The sequence below is a fragment of the Artemia sp. Qi Xiang Cuo genome, chromosome 6, assembly GCF_049724085.1.
Source record: "Artemia sp. Qi Xiang Cuo chromosome 6, ASM4972408v1, whole genome shotgun sequence".
NCBI lineage: Eukaryota > Metazoa > Arthropoda > Branchiopoda > Anostraca > Artemiidae > Artemia > Artemia sp. Qi Xiang Cuo.
Window position 1 is genome coordinate 14,672,877 of NC_142799.1, and position 24,014 is coordinate 14,696,890.

General features: G+C 35.0%; 1 protein-coding gene across 2 annotated transcripts in view; it reads left to right on the plus strand.

Annotated features, from left to right (window-relative positions):
- LOC148950898 (RCC1 domain-containing protein 1-like) overlaps positions 1-20,152 on the plus strand; it is a 59,095-nt gene extending 38,943 nt beyond the window's left edge. The window contains exons 4-8 of one of the 2 annotated variants that reach the window (XM_089090507.1): positions 4,221-4,407; positions 7,090-7,246; positions 10,527-10,724; positions 18,331-18,461; positions 19,072-20,152. In XM_089090507.1, the coding sequence (XP_088946633.1) occupies positions 4,221-4,407; positions 7,090-7,246; positions 10,527-10,724; positions 18,331-18,461; positions 19,072-19,223 (825 nt within the window). In that variant the 3' untranslated portion in view covers positions 19,224-20,152. The remainder of the gene's footprint in view (positions 1-4,220; positions 4,408-7,089; positions 7,247-10,526; positions 10,725-18,330; positions 18,462-19,071) is intronic. The other variant, XM_089090508.1, reaches the window with a different exon arrangement.
- Positions 20,153-24,014: the final 3,862 nt, after the last annotated feature.

A 24,014-nucleotide genomic window follows, 5' to 3' on the forward strand; every position in this document is an offset into this window, starting at 1 on the left:
TTACTGAGAAAAAAAAAACAAATGACCGTGGATTGTCAGCTTAATATGCATATATTTATATTTATTTCTTAATGTGTTAATTTTTTTTTTACTTATTGAACTAAAAAAAATTGAAAACAAATAAAATTTATTTGTTTTCAGTAAAGTGCAATTTATGTTCTGGTTTTAAGAAGGCATGGGGGTTGTCAGCCCTAGTCATGTTAATTTTTGCTCTTTGAGTTTTCTCGGTTATTTATTGTAATTACTGTTCGTTTTGAGTTTCGTTTATTTATTGATGGTGAATTGTGGTAGTTTAACGCATGGAAGATTATTTGACTTTATTTCTGTTCATTTTTGGCTTAATGGAGCTCTTTTCTATAAAAACTTATTTTGTGGAAAAAGTGTTTTAAATTAATTTCTGGTTGTTTTTTATTGACATAGTCTTTTTCATGAAAGAAAAAATGTTTATATTTTTTCGTTTTTTTCTATAAGAATCCGTTGTTGGGCTTGCTATTTGTATGTTGGAGAAACTTTTTCGCAATTTTTAATCCTGACACAAATAGTATTGTTTTATTGAATTTTACACTTCCTCAAGTTGACCTGGAAAATGAAACTTATTTTGGAAAATGAATGGGCTTAGGAGGAGGACTGTTTGCCCTCCAATCTCTCTCTACTCTTAAAAATGGCACTAGAACTTTTAATTTTGAACTGAATTAGCTCTTTAAAATTTTCAATAATATTTTTAGCTAATATAGAACGGCGCTGCCTATGATATTGCTTATATGCCCTTTTTAAAACCTACATGCATATAGTTTTTTTGCACTTCCTTAAACATTCCCTAAAGGCTTCACCTTAATACCCTTAGCGTCATTAGTTTCAGTTACTGTAGTGGTAGTATTAATAGTATACACTTAGTGCCTTCTGGCTAGTTCAAAATCTGCCTCAACGTTCCCTTAAATTTCTAACTTAATAATGCAAGCTGTTCTTGAAATATTGCTTTGTCACCTTTTTGAAAATCCGAATGCTCATAATTTGTTTTGATTTTGTTCAACATCCGCTTAAATATTCCTTAAAAGCTTCACCTTCCCCTCTCAAAATTCCTTGAAAGTTTTACCTTCATACCTTTAGGCGTAGTTGTAATAGTCACAGTAGTAGTATTGGTATCACTGGTATTAGTATCAAAAGTAATAGCGGTAGAACTAGTAGCTGCAGTAGTATTAGCGTATTGCCTTTTGGTCAGTAGAATATCCCTCTCAGCAAGTCTTGGAAGTTTCAACCTAATACAATTAGCCATTGCTATGACATTGCTGATATGTCCTTTTGACATTGCTGAACCTGTATGTTCATATACTTCTTGAAATTTTCATCTCAATGCTCTTAGCCTTACAAGTAGTTGCAATAGAAATATTTGTAGTAGTAGTAGTAAATGTAGCAGTGATAGTAGTATAAGTAGTAGCGTGCACATATTGTCTTTTGGTCAGACGATTTTACCCTTTTAGCATTCTCTGAAAGTTCCATCTTAATACCCAAATCAATTCCTGAGATACGCTCTTTTACATTGTACATGCATTTAGTGTTTTGATTTAGTTCAAATTTCCCCTCAATATTGTAAATGAAGCAGTGCGTTAGTAGTAGTGGTTATAGTTGTAGCAGTGGTAGTATGCAAATATTGCTCTTTGATCATCTTCCTTATTATTTCTTGAAAGTTTCAAATTAGTTTACCCAGTCATTCCTGTTTTACGCCCTTTTGATAATCCACATACACATAACTTGTTTTGATTTAGTTCAACACTGCCATCAACATTATCTGAAAGGCTCACCTGAATGCCCTTCGTCTTTTTCGACAGTACAATTCAAACATACATACTTTTCTCAATAACGTATACTATATGTAAACAATGAATGAATTGCCTAACTTTCCCTTGCCTTGAGGATTATGGGGAGGCTCACATCCCCAAAGACATAATTACTGGATCTTTCGAAAATTCTGAACAAAATAGCTCTCCTAAAATTTTGAGCAGATTTGTGTTTAGGAATGATAGGCTTGGGGGAGGGGATGGTGCTTGCCCTTCGTTTACTTTTGACTCGTAAAAAGAGCACTAGAACTTCAAACTTCCAATCGAATAAGCCCCCTCCGATCCGAAGTATATACAACCACCCATTCCATAAAAACTTTATGTACCCCGGGGCATAACTTACAACCCTTGTCCCTGGGCCTGGGCGTTATATGCTCTTTAAACTATTGTGAACAAAATGGCTATCCTACAATTTCGATCGGATGCGTTTGGGGAAAAGAGGATGTCAGGGGAGGGGTCTAGTTCCCCTCCATCACTTTTGACTTTTAAAATGCAACTAGAACTACATATTTCCAGTCAAATGGGTGTCCTCTGAAGTTCACATGGCCACTCCACCCATAAAAACTTTATATGCCCCCGGGGCATAACTTTCAATCCTCGCCCCCAGACTCTGCGGGTTGTGTCAACCCCAAAAGTCTTGTTATGTGATCTTTGGACTATTTTTCTTTAACAAATGACTATCTCAAAACTTCTATAAGTTACTTTTGGGGAAAATGTGACGTATGGGGGGGGGTAGCCGCCCTCCGATCACTTTGACTCTTAAAAGGGCACTAGAGCTTCTGATTTCCAGTTCAATGACTGGAGCTTATACGACCACCCTTTCTGAAATAGCCTTATATGCCCCCAGGGCATAACTTACAACCTTTGCCCTGAGGGCTGTGGGGGGGATGTCATCCCCAACGACGTAACTTCCGAACCTTTCAACTACGTTGAACAAAATGGCTAACTCAAAATTTTTATTGAATGTATTTGGGAAAATGATAGTCAAGGGGGCGCTGGTTGGCCCCCCCCCCCCAATCACTTCTGTATATTAAAAAGGGCACTAACCATTTCAGTTTCCAATTTAATGAGCCCCTTTCGAAGTGTCTATGACAACTACTTCTATAAGAAGTGCCCTAGTCTAAAAAAACAATGTGCCCTCATCGCTCTTTAATTAGACAGTGCTATTGCGGTGCTTATGGTGCTTACAACGCCCCTAGAAAATAACTAAATAAGCAGACACGCATCCGTAACCATCTTTCTCAAGAAAAATGCAAAACTTCGTTTTATTAGAGATACGGTTTTGGGACTGTGGTATTTTGACATATTTAATTTTGTGGTGCAGATTTCTTCAAGATCTCTCCCCTTTTGGGGCTTTTTTTCTCCTTTTTTAATACTACCCGGATTTTATTAGGCTAATAACTTTGGATGGGAAATTTTGAGGAGGGCATCAAGTTGTAGATGGACGCAAGAATTTTCAATTGATGTTTTATAAGTTTTAATCAATGTCACTTTCTTATATTTTGAAATGAAAAAAAAATTGTGCTGTCTGTTTTGACTGTCGTAAATGTATTGATTCTAAAAAAAAAAATCTATTTACTATTTCCCGTAATTTTTATTTGCCTTTTGATTTTTTATTGTTTTTCTAGTTATGACAAAAATAGATATATCTTTAAACAGCACGTTGTTTTCAGTAAATCGCAAAGGACAATCGATTCTTTAGGAGGATTTGGGTGGGAACGATAACTCCACTTGTATTTGTGATAATTTAGGTTTCTTCTACTCAGTTTAGGTTTCATAATTGCGCGTTTTAGGTTTTAATTTCAATCTTAACCCTTTGGTATAAAGTTTTTTAAGACTGTTTTTAAAATTGTGTCTTTTCGTTTTTAATTGACACGAAAAGAATACTATATTTTTTTGCTAAGAAACTAAAAGATTGGTTTACTGCTTAAGTTTTATATAGAATAGCTTGATTTCACCCTGAGACGGGACTTGGTCCGTTTTGCATCAAACAAGTTCGTAAAAATTTTGCAAAATTCAAAGGTTTGAGCTTGGCTTGTTCTGCGTGTGCTCGGGCTTGCTCGCTAGAAGTTTTGAAATATATTTTTGCTGACAACACTCACAAATGAAATATTTGTTCTGCAGACATATACATAGGGAGGCCCCAAATATCATTCTAAATCCTCATTAAAGTTTCGTGAATTTTTCTTCTTTTTTGCCGATTTTAGACTCCCGTGCCCTATTAGTAAAAGCCTCTGCCCTGCGTTCCACTTTAAAATCTTGACAATTTTAATCTTCTTTTTTAATCCGCTTTAATATGTCAATAAGTCATCCATTTTTATTTCAATTTTTTACTGCAGTTATTTGCGGTTGTATACATAGCTAATAATCGTTTTTTTCTTTTAGACAGTACTAAAAAATGGTGTGATATATTATATATCGTTGGATTACTGCTTAGTACGTATAATAGTTAAACAGAAATTGTGTCACTATTTCTCGACTGAAAGCTGCAGCTTCTTACATGAAAAGCCTTTGACTGACTCTTTTACCGAGATCTCCGCAGGCGAAGACTCTATTGGAGCTGTAAGGAAGAGTAAGTTTTGGTTCCACTAATCTAATTTAATAGCCAGAATATAATTTTGGTCTGCTGTCTTTGCGACTAATCTTGTTCTTTCTCTTCCTAATTTCTTTTTTCCGCCTAAGTTTTGTCTGTTTCTTTTTGCCTAAGATAAACAATCATGCTTACTTGATTAGAACAAGGCATATGTACTGTAATATTCTCTAGTATGCCTAATGACTAATAACTTTAACAGTGAAAGCTTAATTTGTTTTATTTGAGGAAAATAGGAGGCTATTTTGGTTTTTTATGTAGTAGTAACTGGTCGAATATTATTTTGAGTCAATTTCCCTCTAGATATGGGATCTAACGGCACATGAAAATGTGAAAAAAAAAACTCCTTGACGCTGTCTTTGCTGAGCCAGTGATGTAGCATGACCATAGACGTAGTAGTTCATATTAGCTTAGAGACATCATCTGCTTTCACGAATTACTTATGCTCTTTCTTCCATGCTCCCAGCCAAGGTTTCTTTGAAGGTGTTGGATGCATCCGAGGCAAAACTGTGTTTAGACTGTTTTTCTATAATCATTGATTGATTACCGCTACTTTTCTCCTCTTTTATTACCAAATTTATTATTTTATTACCAAATTTTATGGCCACTAAGATATTAGATTGCCAGTAAAGCGATTGACTATTTCAATTGTTGCTAAAATTACTGTTAGACGTATAAGGGGCGTTTGACTGCTTTAGTGTTGCAGTGTTTTTTCTGCATTATCTGTTCAGGCAATAAATCTATGGAGAGAATGAAAACATTTTTAGTTCAGAATTCTGAAGCTTTTCAACATGAAGGGAGGGTCAGCCTCTGTGAGGTAATAACTCAAGGCGCTGTCAAAATATTTATTTTTTGTTCATCGCTATTTTATTGATAGGTTTTGAGCGAGTTAGATTTTTTATTGGTTAATTTGTTTTAGTTTTTGCATTATATTTTGCTGGAGATGGTTATTGGTGGTACAGTTAAAACATTCCCTGGTTGTATTTTAATCACTGTCTTCAGAAACTGTGGTGTGATCTTCGTTGTTATTTATATCTATTCAGGTAAGAAGTCTGAGCACAACTGAGTGCTGAAGGTTAGCAGTGCTGCTGCTCAATTTTGTGGTTCAGCACCATTTAGTGGACGTTAATCTGACAGGTATTGGCAATACCATTCGTGAAAGATAGAGTGTTGGAGGTTTGGATGAATTTTAGTGTGCCAGTGAAAATTCTTCTGAAAATATAACTTTAACTTAAATATCTCAAATGAAGAATGATGAATAGGCCAGAAGAATGTGAGTAAGTCAATCTGGAAGTACTGTTGATTTCCATTGGCGAATTATAGTGTTTTTTTTTTGTTTTTTTGTCTTCCTCATACAGATGATTATGATAGAACAGATCTTTACATGTAAATCATTGGGGGGGGGGGGGGGTCCAAATTTGAAATGCATGAAGCTAGGCTGTGTTAACTCGATTTATGCAGCATAAGTTCTATTAGATTGCAGAAAAATTGAGAAATGTGTTTTCGTTTTCCCATTGTTATTGGTAACTAGTTGCAAGCACAAGGGAAGCTTTTCAGCAAGACATGACTATATATATATATATATATATATATATATATATATATATATATATATATATATATATATATATATATATATATATATATATATATATATATATATATATATATATATATATATATATATATATATATATATATATATATATATATATATATATATATATATATATATATATATATATATATATATATATATATATATATATATATATATATATATATTTCAAAAGCTACAATTTCCAGCTGTTTTTGTAGGCGAGAAAATGAAATACAACATACTTTGTAACAATAAGAACCTTGAAATATCTTTAAACCAAGTAAGTTATGCCAAAACTAATAAAACTATCGATCTAGCTTGCTCAGTTCAAATCCGAGGGCCATTCAGAAAGCAACGACACAAATGGCTATAGCTCAGAAACGGCTTCTTTAGTAATTTCAAAAACTTATCTACTTTTCAACACAGCCCCTGGCAACGTTTGTACACATATTCCGTAACTTTTGTATACATATTCTGTCGTTGTTTTAACTTATATATGCCTTTGGCATAGATTTATTTCGATTGATCTCGAAGCCTCTTTTGCACGTGATTTCTAACTTCTTCGTTGGATCGAAAATGTTTTCTGCGTATAGTGTCTCTAAAGGATCCAAATAAATTAAAATCTGATAGACGAGGTCAGGGCAGTAAAAGTGATTTGGAAAGGTTTCCCACCCCCGCTAACTGAAAATAATGAAAGTTATCTTGACCATCAGGAAAGTGGAATTAAAATTAGTTTATATGTTACTACTGAGGTTATATGTGTGTTTGAAGTTTTAAAGTTTTTTTGCTTTGCTCACAAGCCTTACAAGTTTATCAAACTTTAAAGGTAACATTGTGTCACACGAAAAAAAAAATCAGTAGAAAATTGCGCTGCAAAAACTCGAAACGATCTGGGTATTCGGCTGGTATTTACCATTTTTAGTATTCACAAGTGACAAAAAAAGAATTTGGTCATTTCGCGTTCTCCCCCTTTGAAAGGAATTTAGCTTGTATATGCCTCGTCAAGAAACTATGGAAGGATGGCGAATATGCATATTTTGTTAACGAAATTGATCTTGTTTTAGATTATGATGAAAGTGAAATATACTATATTGATATTTGTAACTCGTCTTGCCGACGACATACTTTGAGAGGTGTAGATGTCATACAGTTTGTATCTGGAAAGGAACATAGTTTAGCCTTGGGAAAAGATGGAACTGTTTTCAGCATAGGGTCTGGGAGGTAAGAAAAGATTGTGATTTGGTGAAAGTTGGACTGCTTAGTGCATGCAAAGTGGTTTGCTGCTTTGACGTTCCCCCTGATCACATCAAATTTGTCTTAGCCCTGTGTCGAAAACACAATATGCTTGGAACGTGGTCTTAGATTAAATTAAGGACATGAATAATTTAATTCGTTGTTAATCCTCATTTGTTTGAGACCATATAAACTTGTAATGTACAAACATTTAAAGGCGGCTTTAGTTGAGGCTCTCGGCTAAAATAAGGTAGATTATTTTTTGTTTCCCTTTTAAAGCATTTTGCGTTTTATCTCACTTAAAAACGACATATCAGAAATTTTAGTAGTATCGTCGCTTGCAAATTTGCTAAAACTCTGTAAAACATGAGGATATTTTATTGGAATTGCTCGAGGCCAGAAACTTTATTAAGAACTCCCTGAGCAATAATCAGGTAGAATTCTTTAAAATGTCATTATGGTGAATTTGATAAAGTTTGGCTGGTGTAGACTTGCTGCACCGATTAAATTTTTTACGTTTTAGTTTTAATATAAAATTTTTTATACATTTTCAAAATCGTTTCAAACAAAATAAATTTTTTCGTAAACCCTCAAATATGTGTGTGTGTGGGGGGGGGGGGGTGCTATTACATTGTTGTGGCATCTACAGTCGTTTTAAAGGTAATTTTTCTTTCTTGACAACATATTTTGCGAGCAGCTTGTTTACAAACAATATTTTCTTTACTGCAGATCGACATTCTTAGCTACGTTGTAATCTCAAAAGTTCTTTCAGAAGAATTATGTAAAATTGATTTAACCCCTAACTGTTTTTTGTGCATTTTTTTTTCATACTACATGTAAGCAATGGGCGGATGGTGTAACTTATAGCCCTTTTCTTAGGAACTATGGGGGTCATGTCATCCCTAAAGTTATGGTTTTCGGAACTTTCAACTATGTTGAATAAGATGGCTATCTCCAAATTTTTATCGGATGTCTTTGTGAAAAAGAGGGGCATGGTAGTGGGGCTAGTTGCCCTCAATTCTTTTTGGGCGCTTAAGAAGGGTATGAGAACTTTTGATTTCCTTTGAAATGAGCCCACTCCCGATCTTCTAAGACTATTGGTTCGATATGATCACCCGTGAAAAAAAAAAAAATCAACACGCATCCGTGATCTTTCTTCTGGCAAAAATAAATCCAAATTCTACATTTTTGTAGATAGGAACTTGAAACCTCTACAATAGAGTTCTCTGATATACGGATGTTGATGGTGGGATTTTTATTAAGATCGCTTGACTTTTTGGGGTGTTTCCCCCCTTTTTGGAAAATTAGGCAAAGTTTCTCAGGCTCGTAGTTTTTGATTGGTGTCTGTAAACTTAATAAATTTTGTATATTTGGAATCAGCATAAAATACCAATTCTTTTGATGTATGTATTTCCGTCAAGACTCTGTTCCTTAGAGTTTTGTTTGCTATTTTGTCGAGTGGCTCCTTACTTACAGTTCGTTACCACGAATTCTTTGACTAAATTTCAGACGAAAAGAACCAACAGGTTTTGCGTTCTTTTACTGGCTCAGAATTTGACTTATTAACAACAGATAAATACAGCAACGAGTAAAAAAGGGCAGGGCTATTTGGCCTTAATTTTCGACATAGGCTACTCTACCGTAATCCAATCGCTAGCCTGGTAATGTTCTTCTAGATTTAGAGACTTTTTGCAGCAGAAATTTGTCCAGGTCTGTAAAACTTTGGGTTTTACACTATAGCTCTCATTTGTTTTTACTCATGGGTGTTTCTAGACTAGAGACTACATTACATTAAATTGCGGCTCGAGGGTACCTAAAAAAGTCTATTTGATTTCCTCAGATTGATTTGAAATTCAACCAAACCTCCACCAAATTTTCTAAATATGCACTTAACGTGTCCGGAATTATAGACGTCTATGTTTTACAATTAGCCTAAGATTTTTATTAAGCAAGCTTAACAAAAAAAATTCTCAAATGCCCTTTTTTGGTGAAAAATTTCGGGAGTAAGGAGAGCCGGAGTGCTTCATTGTGGGTCTTTCAGTCATGTAAATTGAAAATCTTCATATGAGCCTAATTTCAATAATTAGTTGCCATAGACGGTTTGATTTGTAATTAACTATAGACAGCATGCGTTTTGACTAGGTTCTTGCGCTTTTTCTACCGTGCTATCGGAAACGGCTTCCTAAGGTGCTTGAAGCAACCATAATCGGTTATTTAGATCTTAGTCTTTAATACAATTCATTGGTAATTCTTGTTAGATGCAGGGTGGTTATCTACCTATTCACGTGTTCTAATAGTTTTTCTATGCTATGTGATATCTATTTCCGTAATAAATCTATTTTATTAAATTGTAGTTATTTAATTTCTGTTTTCTTCCTTTTCTCTTGATACATAAATATGGGTACTTTATGTGGGCTATTTGCATAACTTTAGGTCTTTACCCCTGGGCCTACAATTATCAGGTCGCTCCTCGTAGGCACATTTTTGGACTTGTTTTAGCCTTTTTATTGGAATGGCATGCTTAATCTGACATGGGTAGGATTCTGTTTGTCGGTGCCTTTGAGCAGATGGGGCGTTGAAGGGGCATCAGGCTGTGCTCTAATTGGTTCCGTTCCGGGAAACACGCACTAGAACTTCCGATTTTTGGTCTAGTGTCCCAAGTTCCTACGAGAACCCAATCTATATTTTACAGCTAAAGAAAAAGAAAAATGTACATGGTAGATACAGGCTTCAGCACCCTGCGTAGGGCCCTCCAATCAAGAACATAGGAAATCCTTGTCTGATTCTGATTCGCCTGGCTCAGTGAAAAGTTTCCCATCCCTGATAGATTGTTTCAAATATTTTATTTTCAAAAATAAAGGGCTTAGAGACTTGAAAAGAGTGTTAAGCCCTACCCAGCTTGTTTCATTATGAAATAAACATCTTTAAAACCACTATAGTGTGACATCTTTCAACCGAATTCCAGAGATTGGTCTCATTCATTTTGATAAATGACTATGAATCTTTTCAAAGGTCCGGGCCATAAATATATCTGTGAAAATCGGATAATTGTTTATTATTGATCAATTGTTTTATTGAATCTACTATATTTGGAACTACTTTTATTTAAGATAATAGATTGCTATTTGCATAATTTTTCTGTTAAATTTTTGTAAAGGCTTTTTGACTGATAGTTGAGTAACAAGTCAGCTGTTTGCAAAGCTACTGTTCATATCGTGTAATTTTGCTTCTTTTTCCGATTAAATCTGTTTTTTAAATGGCGTTTCAGTCGAGGACAACTTGGACATGGGAGTTTGGAGTCCTCATCGACGTTTGCTCCAGTGGAAGCTCTTGGTGGTTTGAAAATTGTTCAAATTACTGCTGGTGGATGGCATTCCATAGCAGTTTCTTTATTTGGGGATGCATATACATGGGGTTGGAATGAAAGTGGGCAGATTGGCCGTCCATCTAGAGCATTACATAAAGAGTAGGTACCTGCTTATTTTTACAAAAGTCGATTCATTAGCACCTAATTGATCAAAATCCTCGATAAAAATCTCTGCCAAATGATTGAGCTTTTTGAAAGTTCAAGAGGCAATAGGCTGGTAAAGTTAATTTTAGGAAGAATAAAAAACGATTGTACTTCTAGTGATAAATGAGCATGAAAAGATTATGTTAGGTAACGAGAAAATCGATCAAATGGATAACTTAAATAACCTGGGTAGTAAAATTAGCGAAGATGGAGAGTGCAGTGAATATGTAAAAAGTGGAATATCCAATGCGAGAGTTGTTTTTTCATTGTTGAAAAAGTTTGGGAAAATAGGAAGATAAGTCTTTGAACTAAGATCAAAATTTTGGAAGCCACGGTAATGACAGTGTTTGAGGCTGTGAAACGTTTATGCATCAAAGGCCTAGAAATATCTGTTGAATCTTTTCCACAAGAATTGTCTAAGGATATTTTTAGGTACTTGCTTGATTGATTTATAAAAATATATATGAAAAATTGGTTTAATTCCACTTACTAGGCCTATTGTGAAATAACGAAAGAAAGTTTCAGATGGATTGGCCACATTTTATGGATGGAGGATGATAGATTGCCAAATATTGGGTATTCAGCCGTGCCAAAAGTTTAAAGGTGATCAGAACTCCTTGGAGGGTGTAAAGAGTGAAGCTTTGAGGAGATTGGGGTGGAGGTTGCGCAACTATGTTCCTAAATAATTTGGAGGCGGCTTGGTGCTGATGTTGGCAATTTGTCAAAACCAAGGAATTTTAATTTACGATTTGACTTAACAGAAATGCCCGTAAAGTTTCTTGCAGGAACTTGCGAAATTACCAATAAAAAAAATAATTAGGAAGCACAGGGGAGAAACAGTACGACACGTCAAATGGAGACAAATATATATACATGCAGTAAATTGGAGAGGTCACTATTAATTTGAAATAGATCCAAATAATAAATTTGGAACATGATTTTCCAAGTAAAAAAGACTTCGGCGGAATCACGTATTGTTAATGGTTATTTTCGAAACCATTTGACACAGATTTTCGCCTACCTTTTATCACAGTTCAGACGAGAGGTCGTCCTGTTTTCAAAGGAAAAACGGTTACTCTTGACGTCTGTTGTATAAGGCCGCTATTCTTTTTTTTCCCTTATTTACTTCTCCTTTGTATTTCTGTTTTGTTGTTTGTTGTTTAAGAAACGTAACCTATAGATTTGATATAAGCATAGCTTATAAAGTAACAGAGGACTGAACAGCTGATTTTTTTTTTGTACTAACGCGCTTCTGCACGATTATTACGAAAAGTTATGTTTCTCCTCAAAAAACTAAAATATTCCTACTTCTATTAAAAATCAATGTTGTGCTGAAGAACAACGATTTGGAAGGAAAATGTGGCCTATCATTTCGCACATGGGGTCGACTATGATTTTTTTTTTTTTTTTTTTTTTTATATATATATCTAGTATTACGTTTGTTAAGCTCATATTTGTCCTCTGGTCCCTAATAGCCTCTTACAAGGTTAAGCCATTCTCCAGGATATATTACCTTTCAAGAGTAAAATCTTGTCTTGTTGAGACTATATAAAGTTGGCACTACTTTTCGTCAACTATCATCTTGTTATTTCACCTTTCTATTCTAATTTTTATCTTTCTATTTCTGGACTTTGCCTTCCTATTTTGTTGCTTGAGGTTTAAAGGAAAAATGGACGTGGTTGATATGAAGGGTTCTGTGTTTTGCGTGAGCCGTTCTGCGTCTAAATAATAATGTAGGTGTGTAAACCTTAGGTTAAACGAGCCAGATCGCAAGTTGTTATCACTCGACAGAATTAGCTCTTCTCTTTGAAGGGAGAAGAAGAACATTGCCAAGTTCTGCTGCTTCGAAAAGTTTCGGCTGCAAGAACGGATATTTTTTTATAAGAGTGTAAATGGTCATCTCTGGAACATGCCATTTTGGCATTTTGATGAGAGACACCGAACTTATGCACTATTAACTTTTCAATTCTTGCATTATGTGTGCCCGCATGACTCATTGGTGTTTTGGCTCTTTTGAAAATTCAATTTTGTCGTCTTGAATCATTTGTGGACAAAGAAAAGAATAGTAATAACAATAAAAAAAAGTTATAATTCTACATTTAACAAGAACAAAAAAATATCCAACAAAAAAGCACATTATGCATAAGTTGCTCATTCTGCTGACAATAAAACCTTTTTTTTATCGTTCTTGGTCTTCCATATGAGTTAAGAAAACATTAAATAAATAGTTAATGCAAGGAAAAACAGTGCTCTTTTTCAAACTTCGATGCTTCTCCATAGATTGTTTGTGCTGCAAGGTTTTCATCTCTATGCTGATGTATAAAAGAACTAGCTGTTCTAATTATTAATTAAAAGAAGTGAAACTACAAAATAATGTAAATAACGACGGATACCACACTGCCTTTCCATCATAAAAGCAACAACAATTAAGTCAACAGGGAATTTACCTAAGACAGTGAAATTTGTTTAAACCTTTAGGATATTTAGGTTCTATATCTAAGTGCAGTCCTCAGCAAACTACGTGTATAAATAAAATAAAACGGCACTTATGTATTATAGTGACCACACTCAAGAAGTGAAGTTAAGTTAATGATACTGAAATGTACCAAAATATGATGAAAATGGAAAGCGGGCTGCCCGGAACGCATTATATTAAACACCTTACCAATTCTATGTATTAAATATTTAATTAAAATATACCTGCACAGTAGTTTATCTCACTTAGGCTTAGATAATTATCTCAAAATGCACACAGAGAAACCGGTTTTACAACAGATCAAGAACAACAGTGTGGGCTCCACAATACATAAGTACTAATAAAACTTCAGTCTTGGTTGAACTTCATTGAAGTAATGATTCTTGGACTATTTAAATTTTTTCAGTTTTAGTTTTATATATCTCATTTTATAATAAGTTTTATTTTATTTGTATGCGTAATTTGCTGAGGACGGCTCTTCCAAATAGAGCCGAAATGTTCATGAGGTTTAGATAGGTTTCGTTATCTTAGGTTAATTCCCTCTTGTTTTACTTGTTGTTGTTTTTGTGATACCACCACTTCTGGCCGATGCAAAGAAAATTAAATCAAGCAGAATTGTAGGATTTAGATGTCATTATTCAGATAAATCCTAGGTTTGAAATTGAAGCAACCAATAATAGCGGATCAAAAGGGAGATATTTGGATTTATTGTCTGTCCTCAGTGCCAAAAAGCAATTGTGTATTTTCTTGGTTTTCAGTATTCGTCTTTCCCTTTTATTTTCTGACTCTGAGTACAGACCCTAACCATTAAGATGTATTTTTAATCTTTCACTAATATCCCTTTGTCTCTTTATTCCAAAATTTTGGGTGTTTCATATTCAGCCTGATCCACAGTAAAGATATAGCAGTAAGTTTACCGCAGATAATTTCTGGCTCTTCATTCTCGGTGCGAACAAACAGCTCCTCTCATTTGATCTGCTATCAGCGGTCCAATTACCCTGGAATAGGTATTTTGGCAGAAACTTTCTCAAAATGCCTTTGAAACCAACTTGAGACTTTGAAACCCACTTTTAATTCCTAAATACATCTAATAATAACATTGCACTACTAAATATCGATTTTCATATATGTATTGGAATAAATTAATTTAAGATTAGTTTCTTCAAAATTTAGTGTTCCAACGTTGAAGCCAAGTTTCGCGTTCAAGAGAAATCTGACTTGTCTACCCGTGAAAAGATCTAATGTCGCTTATGTTTCTACGTTCTCTGGAGCACTCGCACCTCGGTCCGGGTTTTTATAATGGGTGAGATAGGGAAATATCATACTGCCTATAATTTATATACTGTGGCCTGATCAGACGGTTTGGTCTTTAAAGCTCAGTTAAGGCATTCGACAGCTTCTTATGGTTGCAGCAGTAGCTGCAACCCCAACATAAATACATATACGAACAGTAGCAAAATGTCCTATACTTTCCATTAAAGATTTGTGAAACACAGCAAACTAGAATTCTTTTCACGGCTCCGCCTCTTCGCGCTAACACAATGACAAATGTTTAGCGCATTACGACGGGAATGATCTGATCGAATGCCAAGTAGCAACTTGAAACTATTGCTCTGACGTACTGGCAGCTTTCCAGTCAGTGCGCTATGGTATGTATCATTTTTGGAGAAAATTTGCGCTACTGTTTCGTTTGTATATTTATGCTGTGGCTATGACCTAATAAAGAATGAAGTTCAGCCCATAATACCTGAATGTTTGAAAATACGTTTTGAAAGTGGCTATCAATTGAGGAAGAATCGCCAGTTGAAGCTGGTTCAGGAATGGTAACTGTTGTTTCCGTTATTTTTATTGTTAAAATTTGTAATTACCATAGCCGAAAACCTTATAGAATTACAGTCCCTCATCTTTAACAATAAGGAAAATTACTTTTTCGTATCGGATACAGTTAAAATGTCTTTTTTTTCTTTTTTTTTAATAGGGATGATCGTACCAAATAAGTGGCCGTAGAATGTTGCGAGATCAGTCATTTGAAAGCAAATCGCCTTCTGTTCGTAAAAAAGAGATAACATTAAAATAAAATGTGACTAAATTTTGATAAATGGGGCAAGTAACATGAAAAACAATGAAGCATAAGAGGGAAGCATGACAGGGACAAAGAAGCAAGGTGATGGTCATAGGATCAAACGCACAACAAAATAAAGGGAAACATTGATTAGAGGAGAAAAGGAGCGACAAAAGCGAGAAAAGGAGCCAGACAAAGAAGCAAGGTGATGGTCATAGTATCATACGCACAACAAAATAAAGGGAAACATTGATTAGAGGAGAAAAGGAGCGACAAAAGCGAGAAAAGGAGCCAGACAAAGAAGCAAGGTGATGGTCATAGGATCAAACGCACAACAAAATAAAGGGAAACATTGATTAGAGGAGAAAAGGAGCGACAAAAGCGAGAAAAGGAGCCAAGTCCGGTACATACACGGGACCTAACACTGGAGCTACAGCAACAACATTTTTTGCCTTTGAAAATTTTATTTTCAACAGCCAAATAAATCCTACTCTTCTATGTTTTTGTTTTAAATGGTTGGATTCGCGGCTTTATTATCACTCTGTGGGAAGTCCTAATCTTTTGTATTTATGCTAAGGGTCGTGGGTCGTTCTTTACTCAGTTACAGTTATCGCTGCAACTATGATTGAGAGTGTCGTATCTTCATTGTCAATTTTTGACTGTTGGAGTGAGGTCATAGGAAAAAAAAAAGAAAAAAATTAGTTAACGGCCAACTTTATGGATCTTTAAAGCTATTCTCACTGCTTTACAGATACTATTAAATAAAAAAAAACAATTTTCTCAAATGAAAGTAAAGAGCAACATTATAATGAAAACGAACAGAAATTATTTCATGTACGAGGGGGACTGCTCCCTCCTCAAACCCCCACTCTCTCAAATTCCTTGAGAATGACAGCCCAAACACAAGAGCCGTTGAACTGGAATGGAAAGCATTTTAAAGCGCTATTAAACTTTGGCGTTAATATTGGAAGATCGAGGAGGGGGCAACCCCCCTGACAAATTGAGCGTTCGTTGTAAACTTTAATGTCGCTCTTTACTTTCATTTTGAGATAGCTTGTTTTTGTGCTGCTCCCTCCTCAAACCTCCGCTCTCTCAGATTCTCTGAGAATTACAGCCCAAACACAAGAGCTGTTGAACTGGAACGAGAAGTATTTTAAAATGCTAATAAATTTTAGCGTAAGTTTTGGGGGATCGAGGCGGGGGGGGGGAGCATAATTATCCAAATTAAACTGTCATCTCCTAGATATGAGGGTAGTTGTCGCCCCCTCGAGTCTTGTCCTCTATACCTTCAAAAAACTGCAAATGTTAATAAAAGTAACACTGGCTTCCTGGGGCAGAAGAAAAGGAAGAACAAAGACTTATAGCCGAAAAAGAAAGAAAAACCTGTCTTCTTGTCTAACTGTCTTACAGTAAGAATTCTGGTCTCATTTGCCCGAATAGCAGATAGGTGAGCCAAATAAATATAAAGAATCTGAAATAGAGCGTGTTTAGTAATGGTGAATAAAAGTATATTTTTTACTCTGGTAAGGACTGAATAAAAGATGGGAATCTCAGCTGTCGAAAAAAAAGTAGAAAAGAAAACGACAAGAACGCAGTTTCAAAAGCTTCAGGTAATCCTGTTGAGAACTCGTGATACTGGCTTCATGTGCGTCAAGAACAAAAAAGAGTTTTAACCTTGAATAAAAGAGAAAAGCTTAGATCCTGGCTGAATCGGACTGAAGGGAACTATTTGGCGGTGTCAATTGTGTCAAAACTAATAAATTACAATATGATTAATTATGGATTTGTGTTGTTTTTTAATAAGTTTTAATTATAAATTTTGAAATAAATTAGCATTGTAATCCCTAATACTTTCTGTGTTTCTTTTTTTATCAGGGTTGTAGCAGCACCTGCAATCGTGGTTGCAGCAAGAGCTGCAACCAATTAAAAGACGAACACGTCCCGTAGTAAAAAAAAAAAAAAAGAAGCCGAAACCGCCCTAAAAAGGGTGCCCGATCGAAAGAAAAAGTACACCCTTATAACCGTTTTTGCTGAAACCCTATGCAGGAAACTTACAGTCCCTTAGCTTAAACAACAAAGAAAATGCATTGGCTTGAAAAACAAGGAAAGTGGCTTCAACCACAAAATTCTGCATGGGAAGCACCTTTTTTTCTCTTTCCGTTTTTTCCTCTGTAGCAAGCTGGGCATTGGAACAGCTACGCTCCCTATGCCACCCTCCCGTTCCTTGCGGTAGGATTTTTAAGTCAAGTTAGTCAACAAGAAGGGCACCCTTAAAATTTAGATCCTCGAGACCTAGGAATGACGCACACGGTGTCTACGAACTCTCGACTGACATCTTGGAACTGAGCTGCAGCCGCAAGGGCCTCCCACTCTAATTGGAGAGACAACTCCACACTTCTCAGCTGTCAGGTGTGGCTGCCGTCGTAGGTCAGGGACCTCTTTTGTGCCTTCCCTCTGGGTTCCCCTTGTATACTGTAGTTTAATACCGATTTTCTGGCATATGAAGGACATGACCAAGGCACTTCAATCTTATATGCTTAGGAGGTGCGAGAATTCTTCGAAGTTCGCGATTTTGAGCGTACGGATAACGAAATTATGTTGCTGGTCATAGTTGCTAATTATAAATTGGAGAGGTAGTACTTGCTCTGCTTTGTTTATATTTGAAATAATTACTCTGTTCTGGCTTGCAGTAATCAGCACCAAAGTTGCAGGTCTTTGAGCACGATGAGAAAGAAACAAGGTTATGGAGACCATTGTCCAAACTCGTTTTTTTTTTTTTTTTTAATCAAAGCTTTATGTAAGTTTTTTTTATTTTATATATTAGTACGGTACAGAATGTATGATTGATTGGCTGATGTGGTATTGAAAAACATTTAATACTAAATATGCATTAAAACGAGAGCTGAAGTATTTGAGCAGTCAAGCTCTGAGTGACTAAATAAAGGACATGTTAGTGTGTCTTGATATCTTATTTGACCAGTCATCTTAGGCAATTATTTATGTATTATGTTTTTATCCGGTAGGGTAGACAAAAGCTCATACGAGATGATCTCCCTGGCAACACTTCCCCAGCTACTGGAAATCGAATTTTTAAGTGAATCAGAGAAAATAATCAGCATCGCTTGTGGCTCAAGACATACTGCGTTCGTTACAGGTAAGAGGTAATTTTGTACCTTCTTCTAGTTTCAGATGTTGTCAAAATATTAGTCACTGATTCTTGTTGCTGTTTGTGTGTCTTTTTGTATGTGAGTGAGTGTATTTTGCGTTTATTCTTGCATGAATGGGTTACTTGGGACCTATGATGATCAAAATTTACTAGAATGTGTTAATCCTGATCGTAGTCACGTTATGACCGATGTTGCCATTCTTTTGAAGTGAAAGAATTATTTTACTAATAAGACTCACATATAGTACATAGTACAAAATACTATAACACATGTAACTGAGCCGATATTGAACCCAGAAAAATGTCTTAGGGAAAATCTCTAAATATTTATTTAGTAGACATTAATCTTTATTTTGGAAAATAACTTTTATTTCTTATATATTTCCATTAGGCAGTTAAAAAAAAAAAAAAAAAAAAACTTGAAAACAAGAAAAAAAAAACAAGAAAGTATCTCAAGTTAACTTTAAAATGGCTATGATGATGTTGTCAAATTTTTATTATATTTATAGAATTCTTTTGATGAATAAGTTTCAGACATAACGATTCACGTTGCAGTTTACAGATAATGATTCACTTTCTTTCCTTTTCTCATTTTTAGACGCTGGTCAAGTTGTAACTTTTGGTTGGAATGGTTATGGACAACTGGGGACAGGAACTCTAGACTCTCAGTTTAAACCTGGAAGACTCCAGCTGACAAATGCTAAATCTGTCACTTGTTCCGATTGGTGTACCTTTGTAATAGTAGATTAATTTACCAATGAATAGCCAAATAATTTTTATTGTCTAACATTTTTGTGATTCGTAGACAGTATCACTGTCTTGCTTATCATTAGTGTATTCTTGTTCCACTTGTTTAACTCAATGTGTTTTTATATTTGTATATTATATTTTTATATGCATTTTAGTTGAAATTTAAAAGCTTTAGACTTGAAATACTGTTTGTAAGGATAGGGGTTCGAGCCCTGGTGTTGCTGGTTTTTTGAACAGGGGTCAGTGGCGTGACTCTGTATGCTCAGGCTTAGTCAACCCAACTTTAAATGGATACCTGAAGAAATCTTGGGCAGGTAAACAGGAAGGATGTGCGAAAGCACAGGATGGTTGGCCCTCCAGTCCTCCTCCTATTGCACTTCCTGGCTGAAGGGCCATCAAACAGAGATCAATACCGCCGGTTTGATCTCTTGGTTCATCTGGCTTGGTGATGAGTAGATCATCAAATAATTTTTCCCCATTATGTCTTCTATTTTCGCTTTTACCTTGTAACAAATTCAAGGGGGAGAATTCAAGAGCTAGGATATCCTCCAGCCTTCAGGTATTTTTACTTTTTATGTATAAAAATGCTGCAACCATTATGATATACCCTTATATCAAACTCTATGCACATAGTTTGCTGTGATTTACAAATCAAAGAAGAAAATTTTCGGTTACTATGGGATCGAGTTCGTATTTTAATATAGATTTTTTGGTTACCTTGACATAAAAGTGAAATTAATTTGTTTATTTGTCTTGCTTTATTTAGTCTTAGACACCAGTACTTAGCAAATGGAAGATTTATTCTGGGTATTTCGAGCATTCTATTGTTTGAGTTTAGACTACATTTTTAACACATAGATCTCATATTGTCCCTTATTTTTAAAAAAGCCAGAGGCTTTTTCCTATGTGTTGTACCATACAAGGGTATATCAAAAGGGTATATGAAAAGACGAGATTTTACTGCTGGAGTGGGGGGGGGCATTTCCTAGTATTATTTAAAACAGAAGTTAAATAAAAAACAAGTTTTATCAACTGAAAGTAAGGAGCTACATTAAAACTTAAAAACGAACTGTAATTATTACGGATATGAGGGGGGTTGCCCGCTCGTCAATACCTCGCTCTTTACGCTAAAGTTCAAATTTTGTCCCAATCCTTTAAGAATAAATCCTGAATCACAAAGGCCGTTTAATTAGAATAAAAGGTTCTTTTGAAAGTACTAAAAAATCTTTAGCGTAAAGAGCGAGATATTGTTGAGTGGGCGACCCCCCTCCCTCATATCCGTAATAATTTCTGTTTTTTTCAAGTTTTAATGTTGCTCCTTACTTTCAGCTGATAAAATTTGTTGTTTTATTTAATTTCTGATCGTTTTTAAATAATGCTGGGAATTGCTTCCCCCCCCCCGCCACCAGTAAAATCTCATCTAAAAACGTCTATATGTTTCCCAATAACCGATACTATATATAAACAATGGGCGAAGTTCATAACTTGCAGCCCTTCCCCCGGGGACTGTAGGGGGTAAAGTCATCCTCAAAGACATAGTTATTAGGTAATTCGAATGTGCTGCAAAATATGGCTATCTCAAAATTGTGATTGGGTGACTTTGGGGAAAAAGTTAGCATGGGAGAAGGGCCTCCAATATTTTTTTCACTTCAAATAGAACTTTTGATTTTCGATCAAATGAGCCCTCCTCCGCTCTTCTGCGACTATTGGTCCGATATGATCACCCCTGGAAAAAAAACAAATAAACACGCATCCCTGATCTTTCTTCTGACAAAAAATACAAAATTCCACATTTTTGCACATAGGAGCTTCAAATCTCTATAGTTGGGTTCCTTCGTGTGCTGAATGTGATAGAGTGATTTTCATTTAGATCACTTGATGTTTTAGGGGGTTTTTCCCCCTTTTTCAAAACTTGGGCAAATTTTCTCAGGCTCGTATCTTTTGATGGATACCATTAAATTTGATCAATTTTGTATATTTTAAATAAGCATAAAAATTTGATTCTTTTGATGTATCTATTCTTATCAAGACTCTGTTTTTTAGAGTTTCGGTTACTATTGAGCCGCATCGCTCCTTACTTACAGTTCGCTACCATGAACTGTTTGATTTCAAACATATAAAATTACTTAAATTTAAAGTTACTTATCAAAAACTACAAGTCTGAAAACAATTACCACATTTTTGAAAAAAAAAATCCTAATGAGCCTCCAACGGAATGGCGTCTTCAAAAAAATTCAAATGAATGTGCATTGTCAGTTTAATATACATATACTGATATTTAGAAATCAATATGTGGATATTAATCTATTTTTTACAGTTATAAAAATGAAAACATTTTTATTTTTCAGTAAAGTCCAAATTATGTTCTGGTCTTGGGAAGGCATACGGGTTTTGAGCCCAATTCATGTTAATATCTGCTCGTTTTCAGTTTGACTAGGTTATTTATTGTGATTTCTGTTCGTTTTGGGTTTCATTTATTTATCGATCCTGATTTGAGGTAGTTTCACGCTTGGTAGATTATTTGATTTTATTTTTTCTCATTTTTGTTTAATGTAGTTCTTTACTTTTCTTTGAAAAACTTATTTTGTGGAAATTTTTTTTTTTAATTATTCAATTATAGATCCACAACAGTTTGTGAATGTTTAAATCGAAAACTACCATTTCTGTCATTTTGTGCCACAAAATTAAATGTAACACAGATACAAAAAAAAAACATTTTCTAATGAATTTAGAAAATGCAATATATTTGAGTGATGCAGTTTGTTAATTCCAGTTCTTTTTTATGTAAAACTTTTGTTTTGATTAAAAATACAAATATTAATATTTAACGATGAGTTGCAAAACTTCGCAAGAATGGAAAATTAGCAATTATTTTCTAAGTATAAGTAATATCGTTGTTGCAGCGGTAAATGTATGTAACCTAGTAAAGGATGAAACACGACCCATAGCAACCCAAAAAATAGCCTGAAACCCCTAAAATTGGGGTCAGACCGATGCGAAAAATATACCGATGGAATCATATTGCCCGAGAATTCAGGAGACTTATTGGCTTGAACAATAAGGAAAATCCTTTGTGTTGAACAACGAAAAAAAATCTCTTTTTTTCATGGAAATCACCGTCAATGGCCTCTTAGCTTTTTACCGTTTATTCCTTTCCTGCAGCTAGCCGCAGCTAGGGCTTCCTCCTCATGATAAATGAAATTGCTGCTGAGCTGGAGGACAGATGGAAATACGTTGACGACTTGTCCTTAACAGAAGTCGTATCTGAGGAGTCGAAGAGCAATGCTGCTAGTTTCATCGACCAAGTTACCTCAGAGGCGGCTGAACTAAACATGGTCGTGAATAAAGACAAAATGCTCGGTCACGACATTTTTTTTTCTTCGGAATACTCAGCCGTCTTTCGAACCTCCTATCGCTTCCGAGCTAATAAGTCATAAAATAACTTTACTTGGTGTGGTGATTTCTTCTGACCTCTCATGGTGGGAGAATACAAAGACAATTGTAAAAAAAGCTAACGGCGCAATCCAAATGCAAAAAAAAAAAAAAAAAACACTGAAAAAATTTCGAGCTCCTAAGGACAAGCTGAAACTATTATTTTGAACTTTCATCCGGCCCTTAGTTGAATATGCTTGTCCGGTTTGGCACTTTGCCCTTACCCAGGATGAAACTGATAAAATAGAACGAGCTCAGAAGAGATCACTGGAAATCATTTATGGCGGTTCCCCTCTACCTTACTTTTTTTATCTCAAAGAATTTAAGCTTGAATCCCTTTCTCCCCACCGAGAAAAATTATATCAGAGATTTGGCTTCTCTCTCCTCCGACATCCCATCCACTGATGATTCCTTCCCCAACCTTTTGTCCCTGGAGCATTTCGTCCCCCCCCAGCGACGTGACTGGGTAGGTTTTGAAACTGACCCCAATCCACTGTAACACCATGCGCTACAGTAAAAGCTTTGTGAAATATTACAATAATCTCTAGTGTTTTTATTCTTTAGTTTATTTTATCCTGACGAAGTTTTATCAGACAATTTTATTCTCAATCTCAAGTGTTTTTATCCTTCAGTTTGCTTATCCTGACGAAGTTTTATCAGACAATTTTATTCTCAATCTCAAGTGTTTTTATCCTTTAGTTTATTTATCCTGACGAAGTTTTATCAGACAGCTTTATTTTGTTATTTATGACTAAGAGACATCATATTTGGGCTTTGCCCTCGAGAGCTATGTCTTGTTTTTGAATTAAATGATTTGAAATTAGCCTACATGACATATATTCTATAAAGAAGCCAAAAAAAAAACTTAGAAGTGTAATTTTTTTAATTGTTATTAAAAAACAATTTTTAATACAAGAAAGACTTTTTAGGAATCTAAAGGAGCAAAAAAACATCAATATCAAAGTCGCCCATTTCAACTGTTTTGAAGGTGACAAAACAGATATAGACAAAGGGTATTATGAAAAAATTAAGCTTCTAAGTTCAAAGTTATTTTCAAAGTTTTTACCCAGATAACTGACGAATTTTGCGATACGGTATTTTAAGTTTTGTATGCAGTAATGTTCGATGAAAAAAAACTACTAATTTTGATAATTATTTATGTTAAGAATATATAGCTAATAGATACTTCAACTATTATGCAAGGGTTCTGAAACGCCACAGCCATTTCGTTTCTATTAGATTTCTACTTCTCTTGATGAATAACAAAGAAAACCGGTTTTCAGCCAGTGACTTGTGACGTTTTGAACTCATGAATAGGCCCGAATCTGTTGTAAATTTAAGCTGTGATTTAAGAAAGAC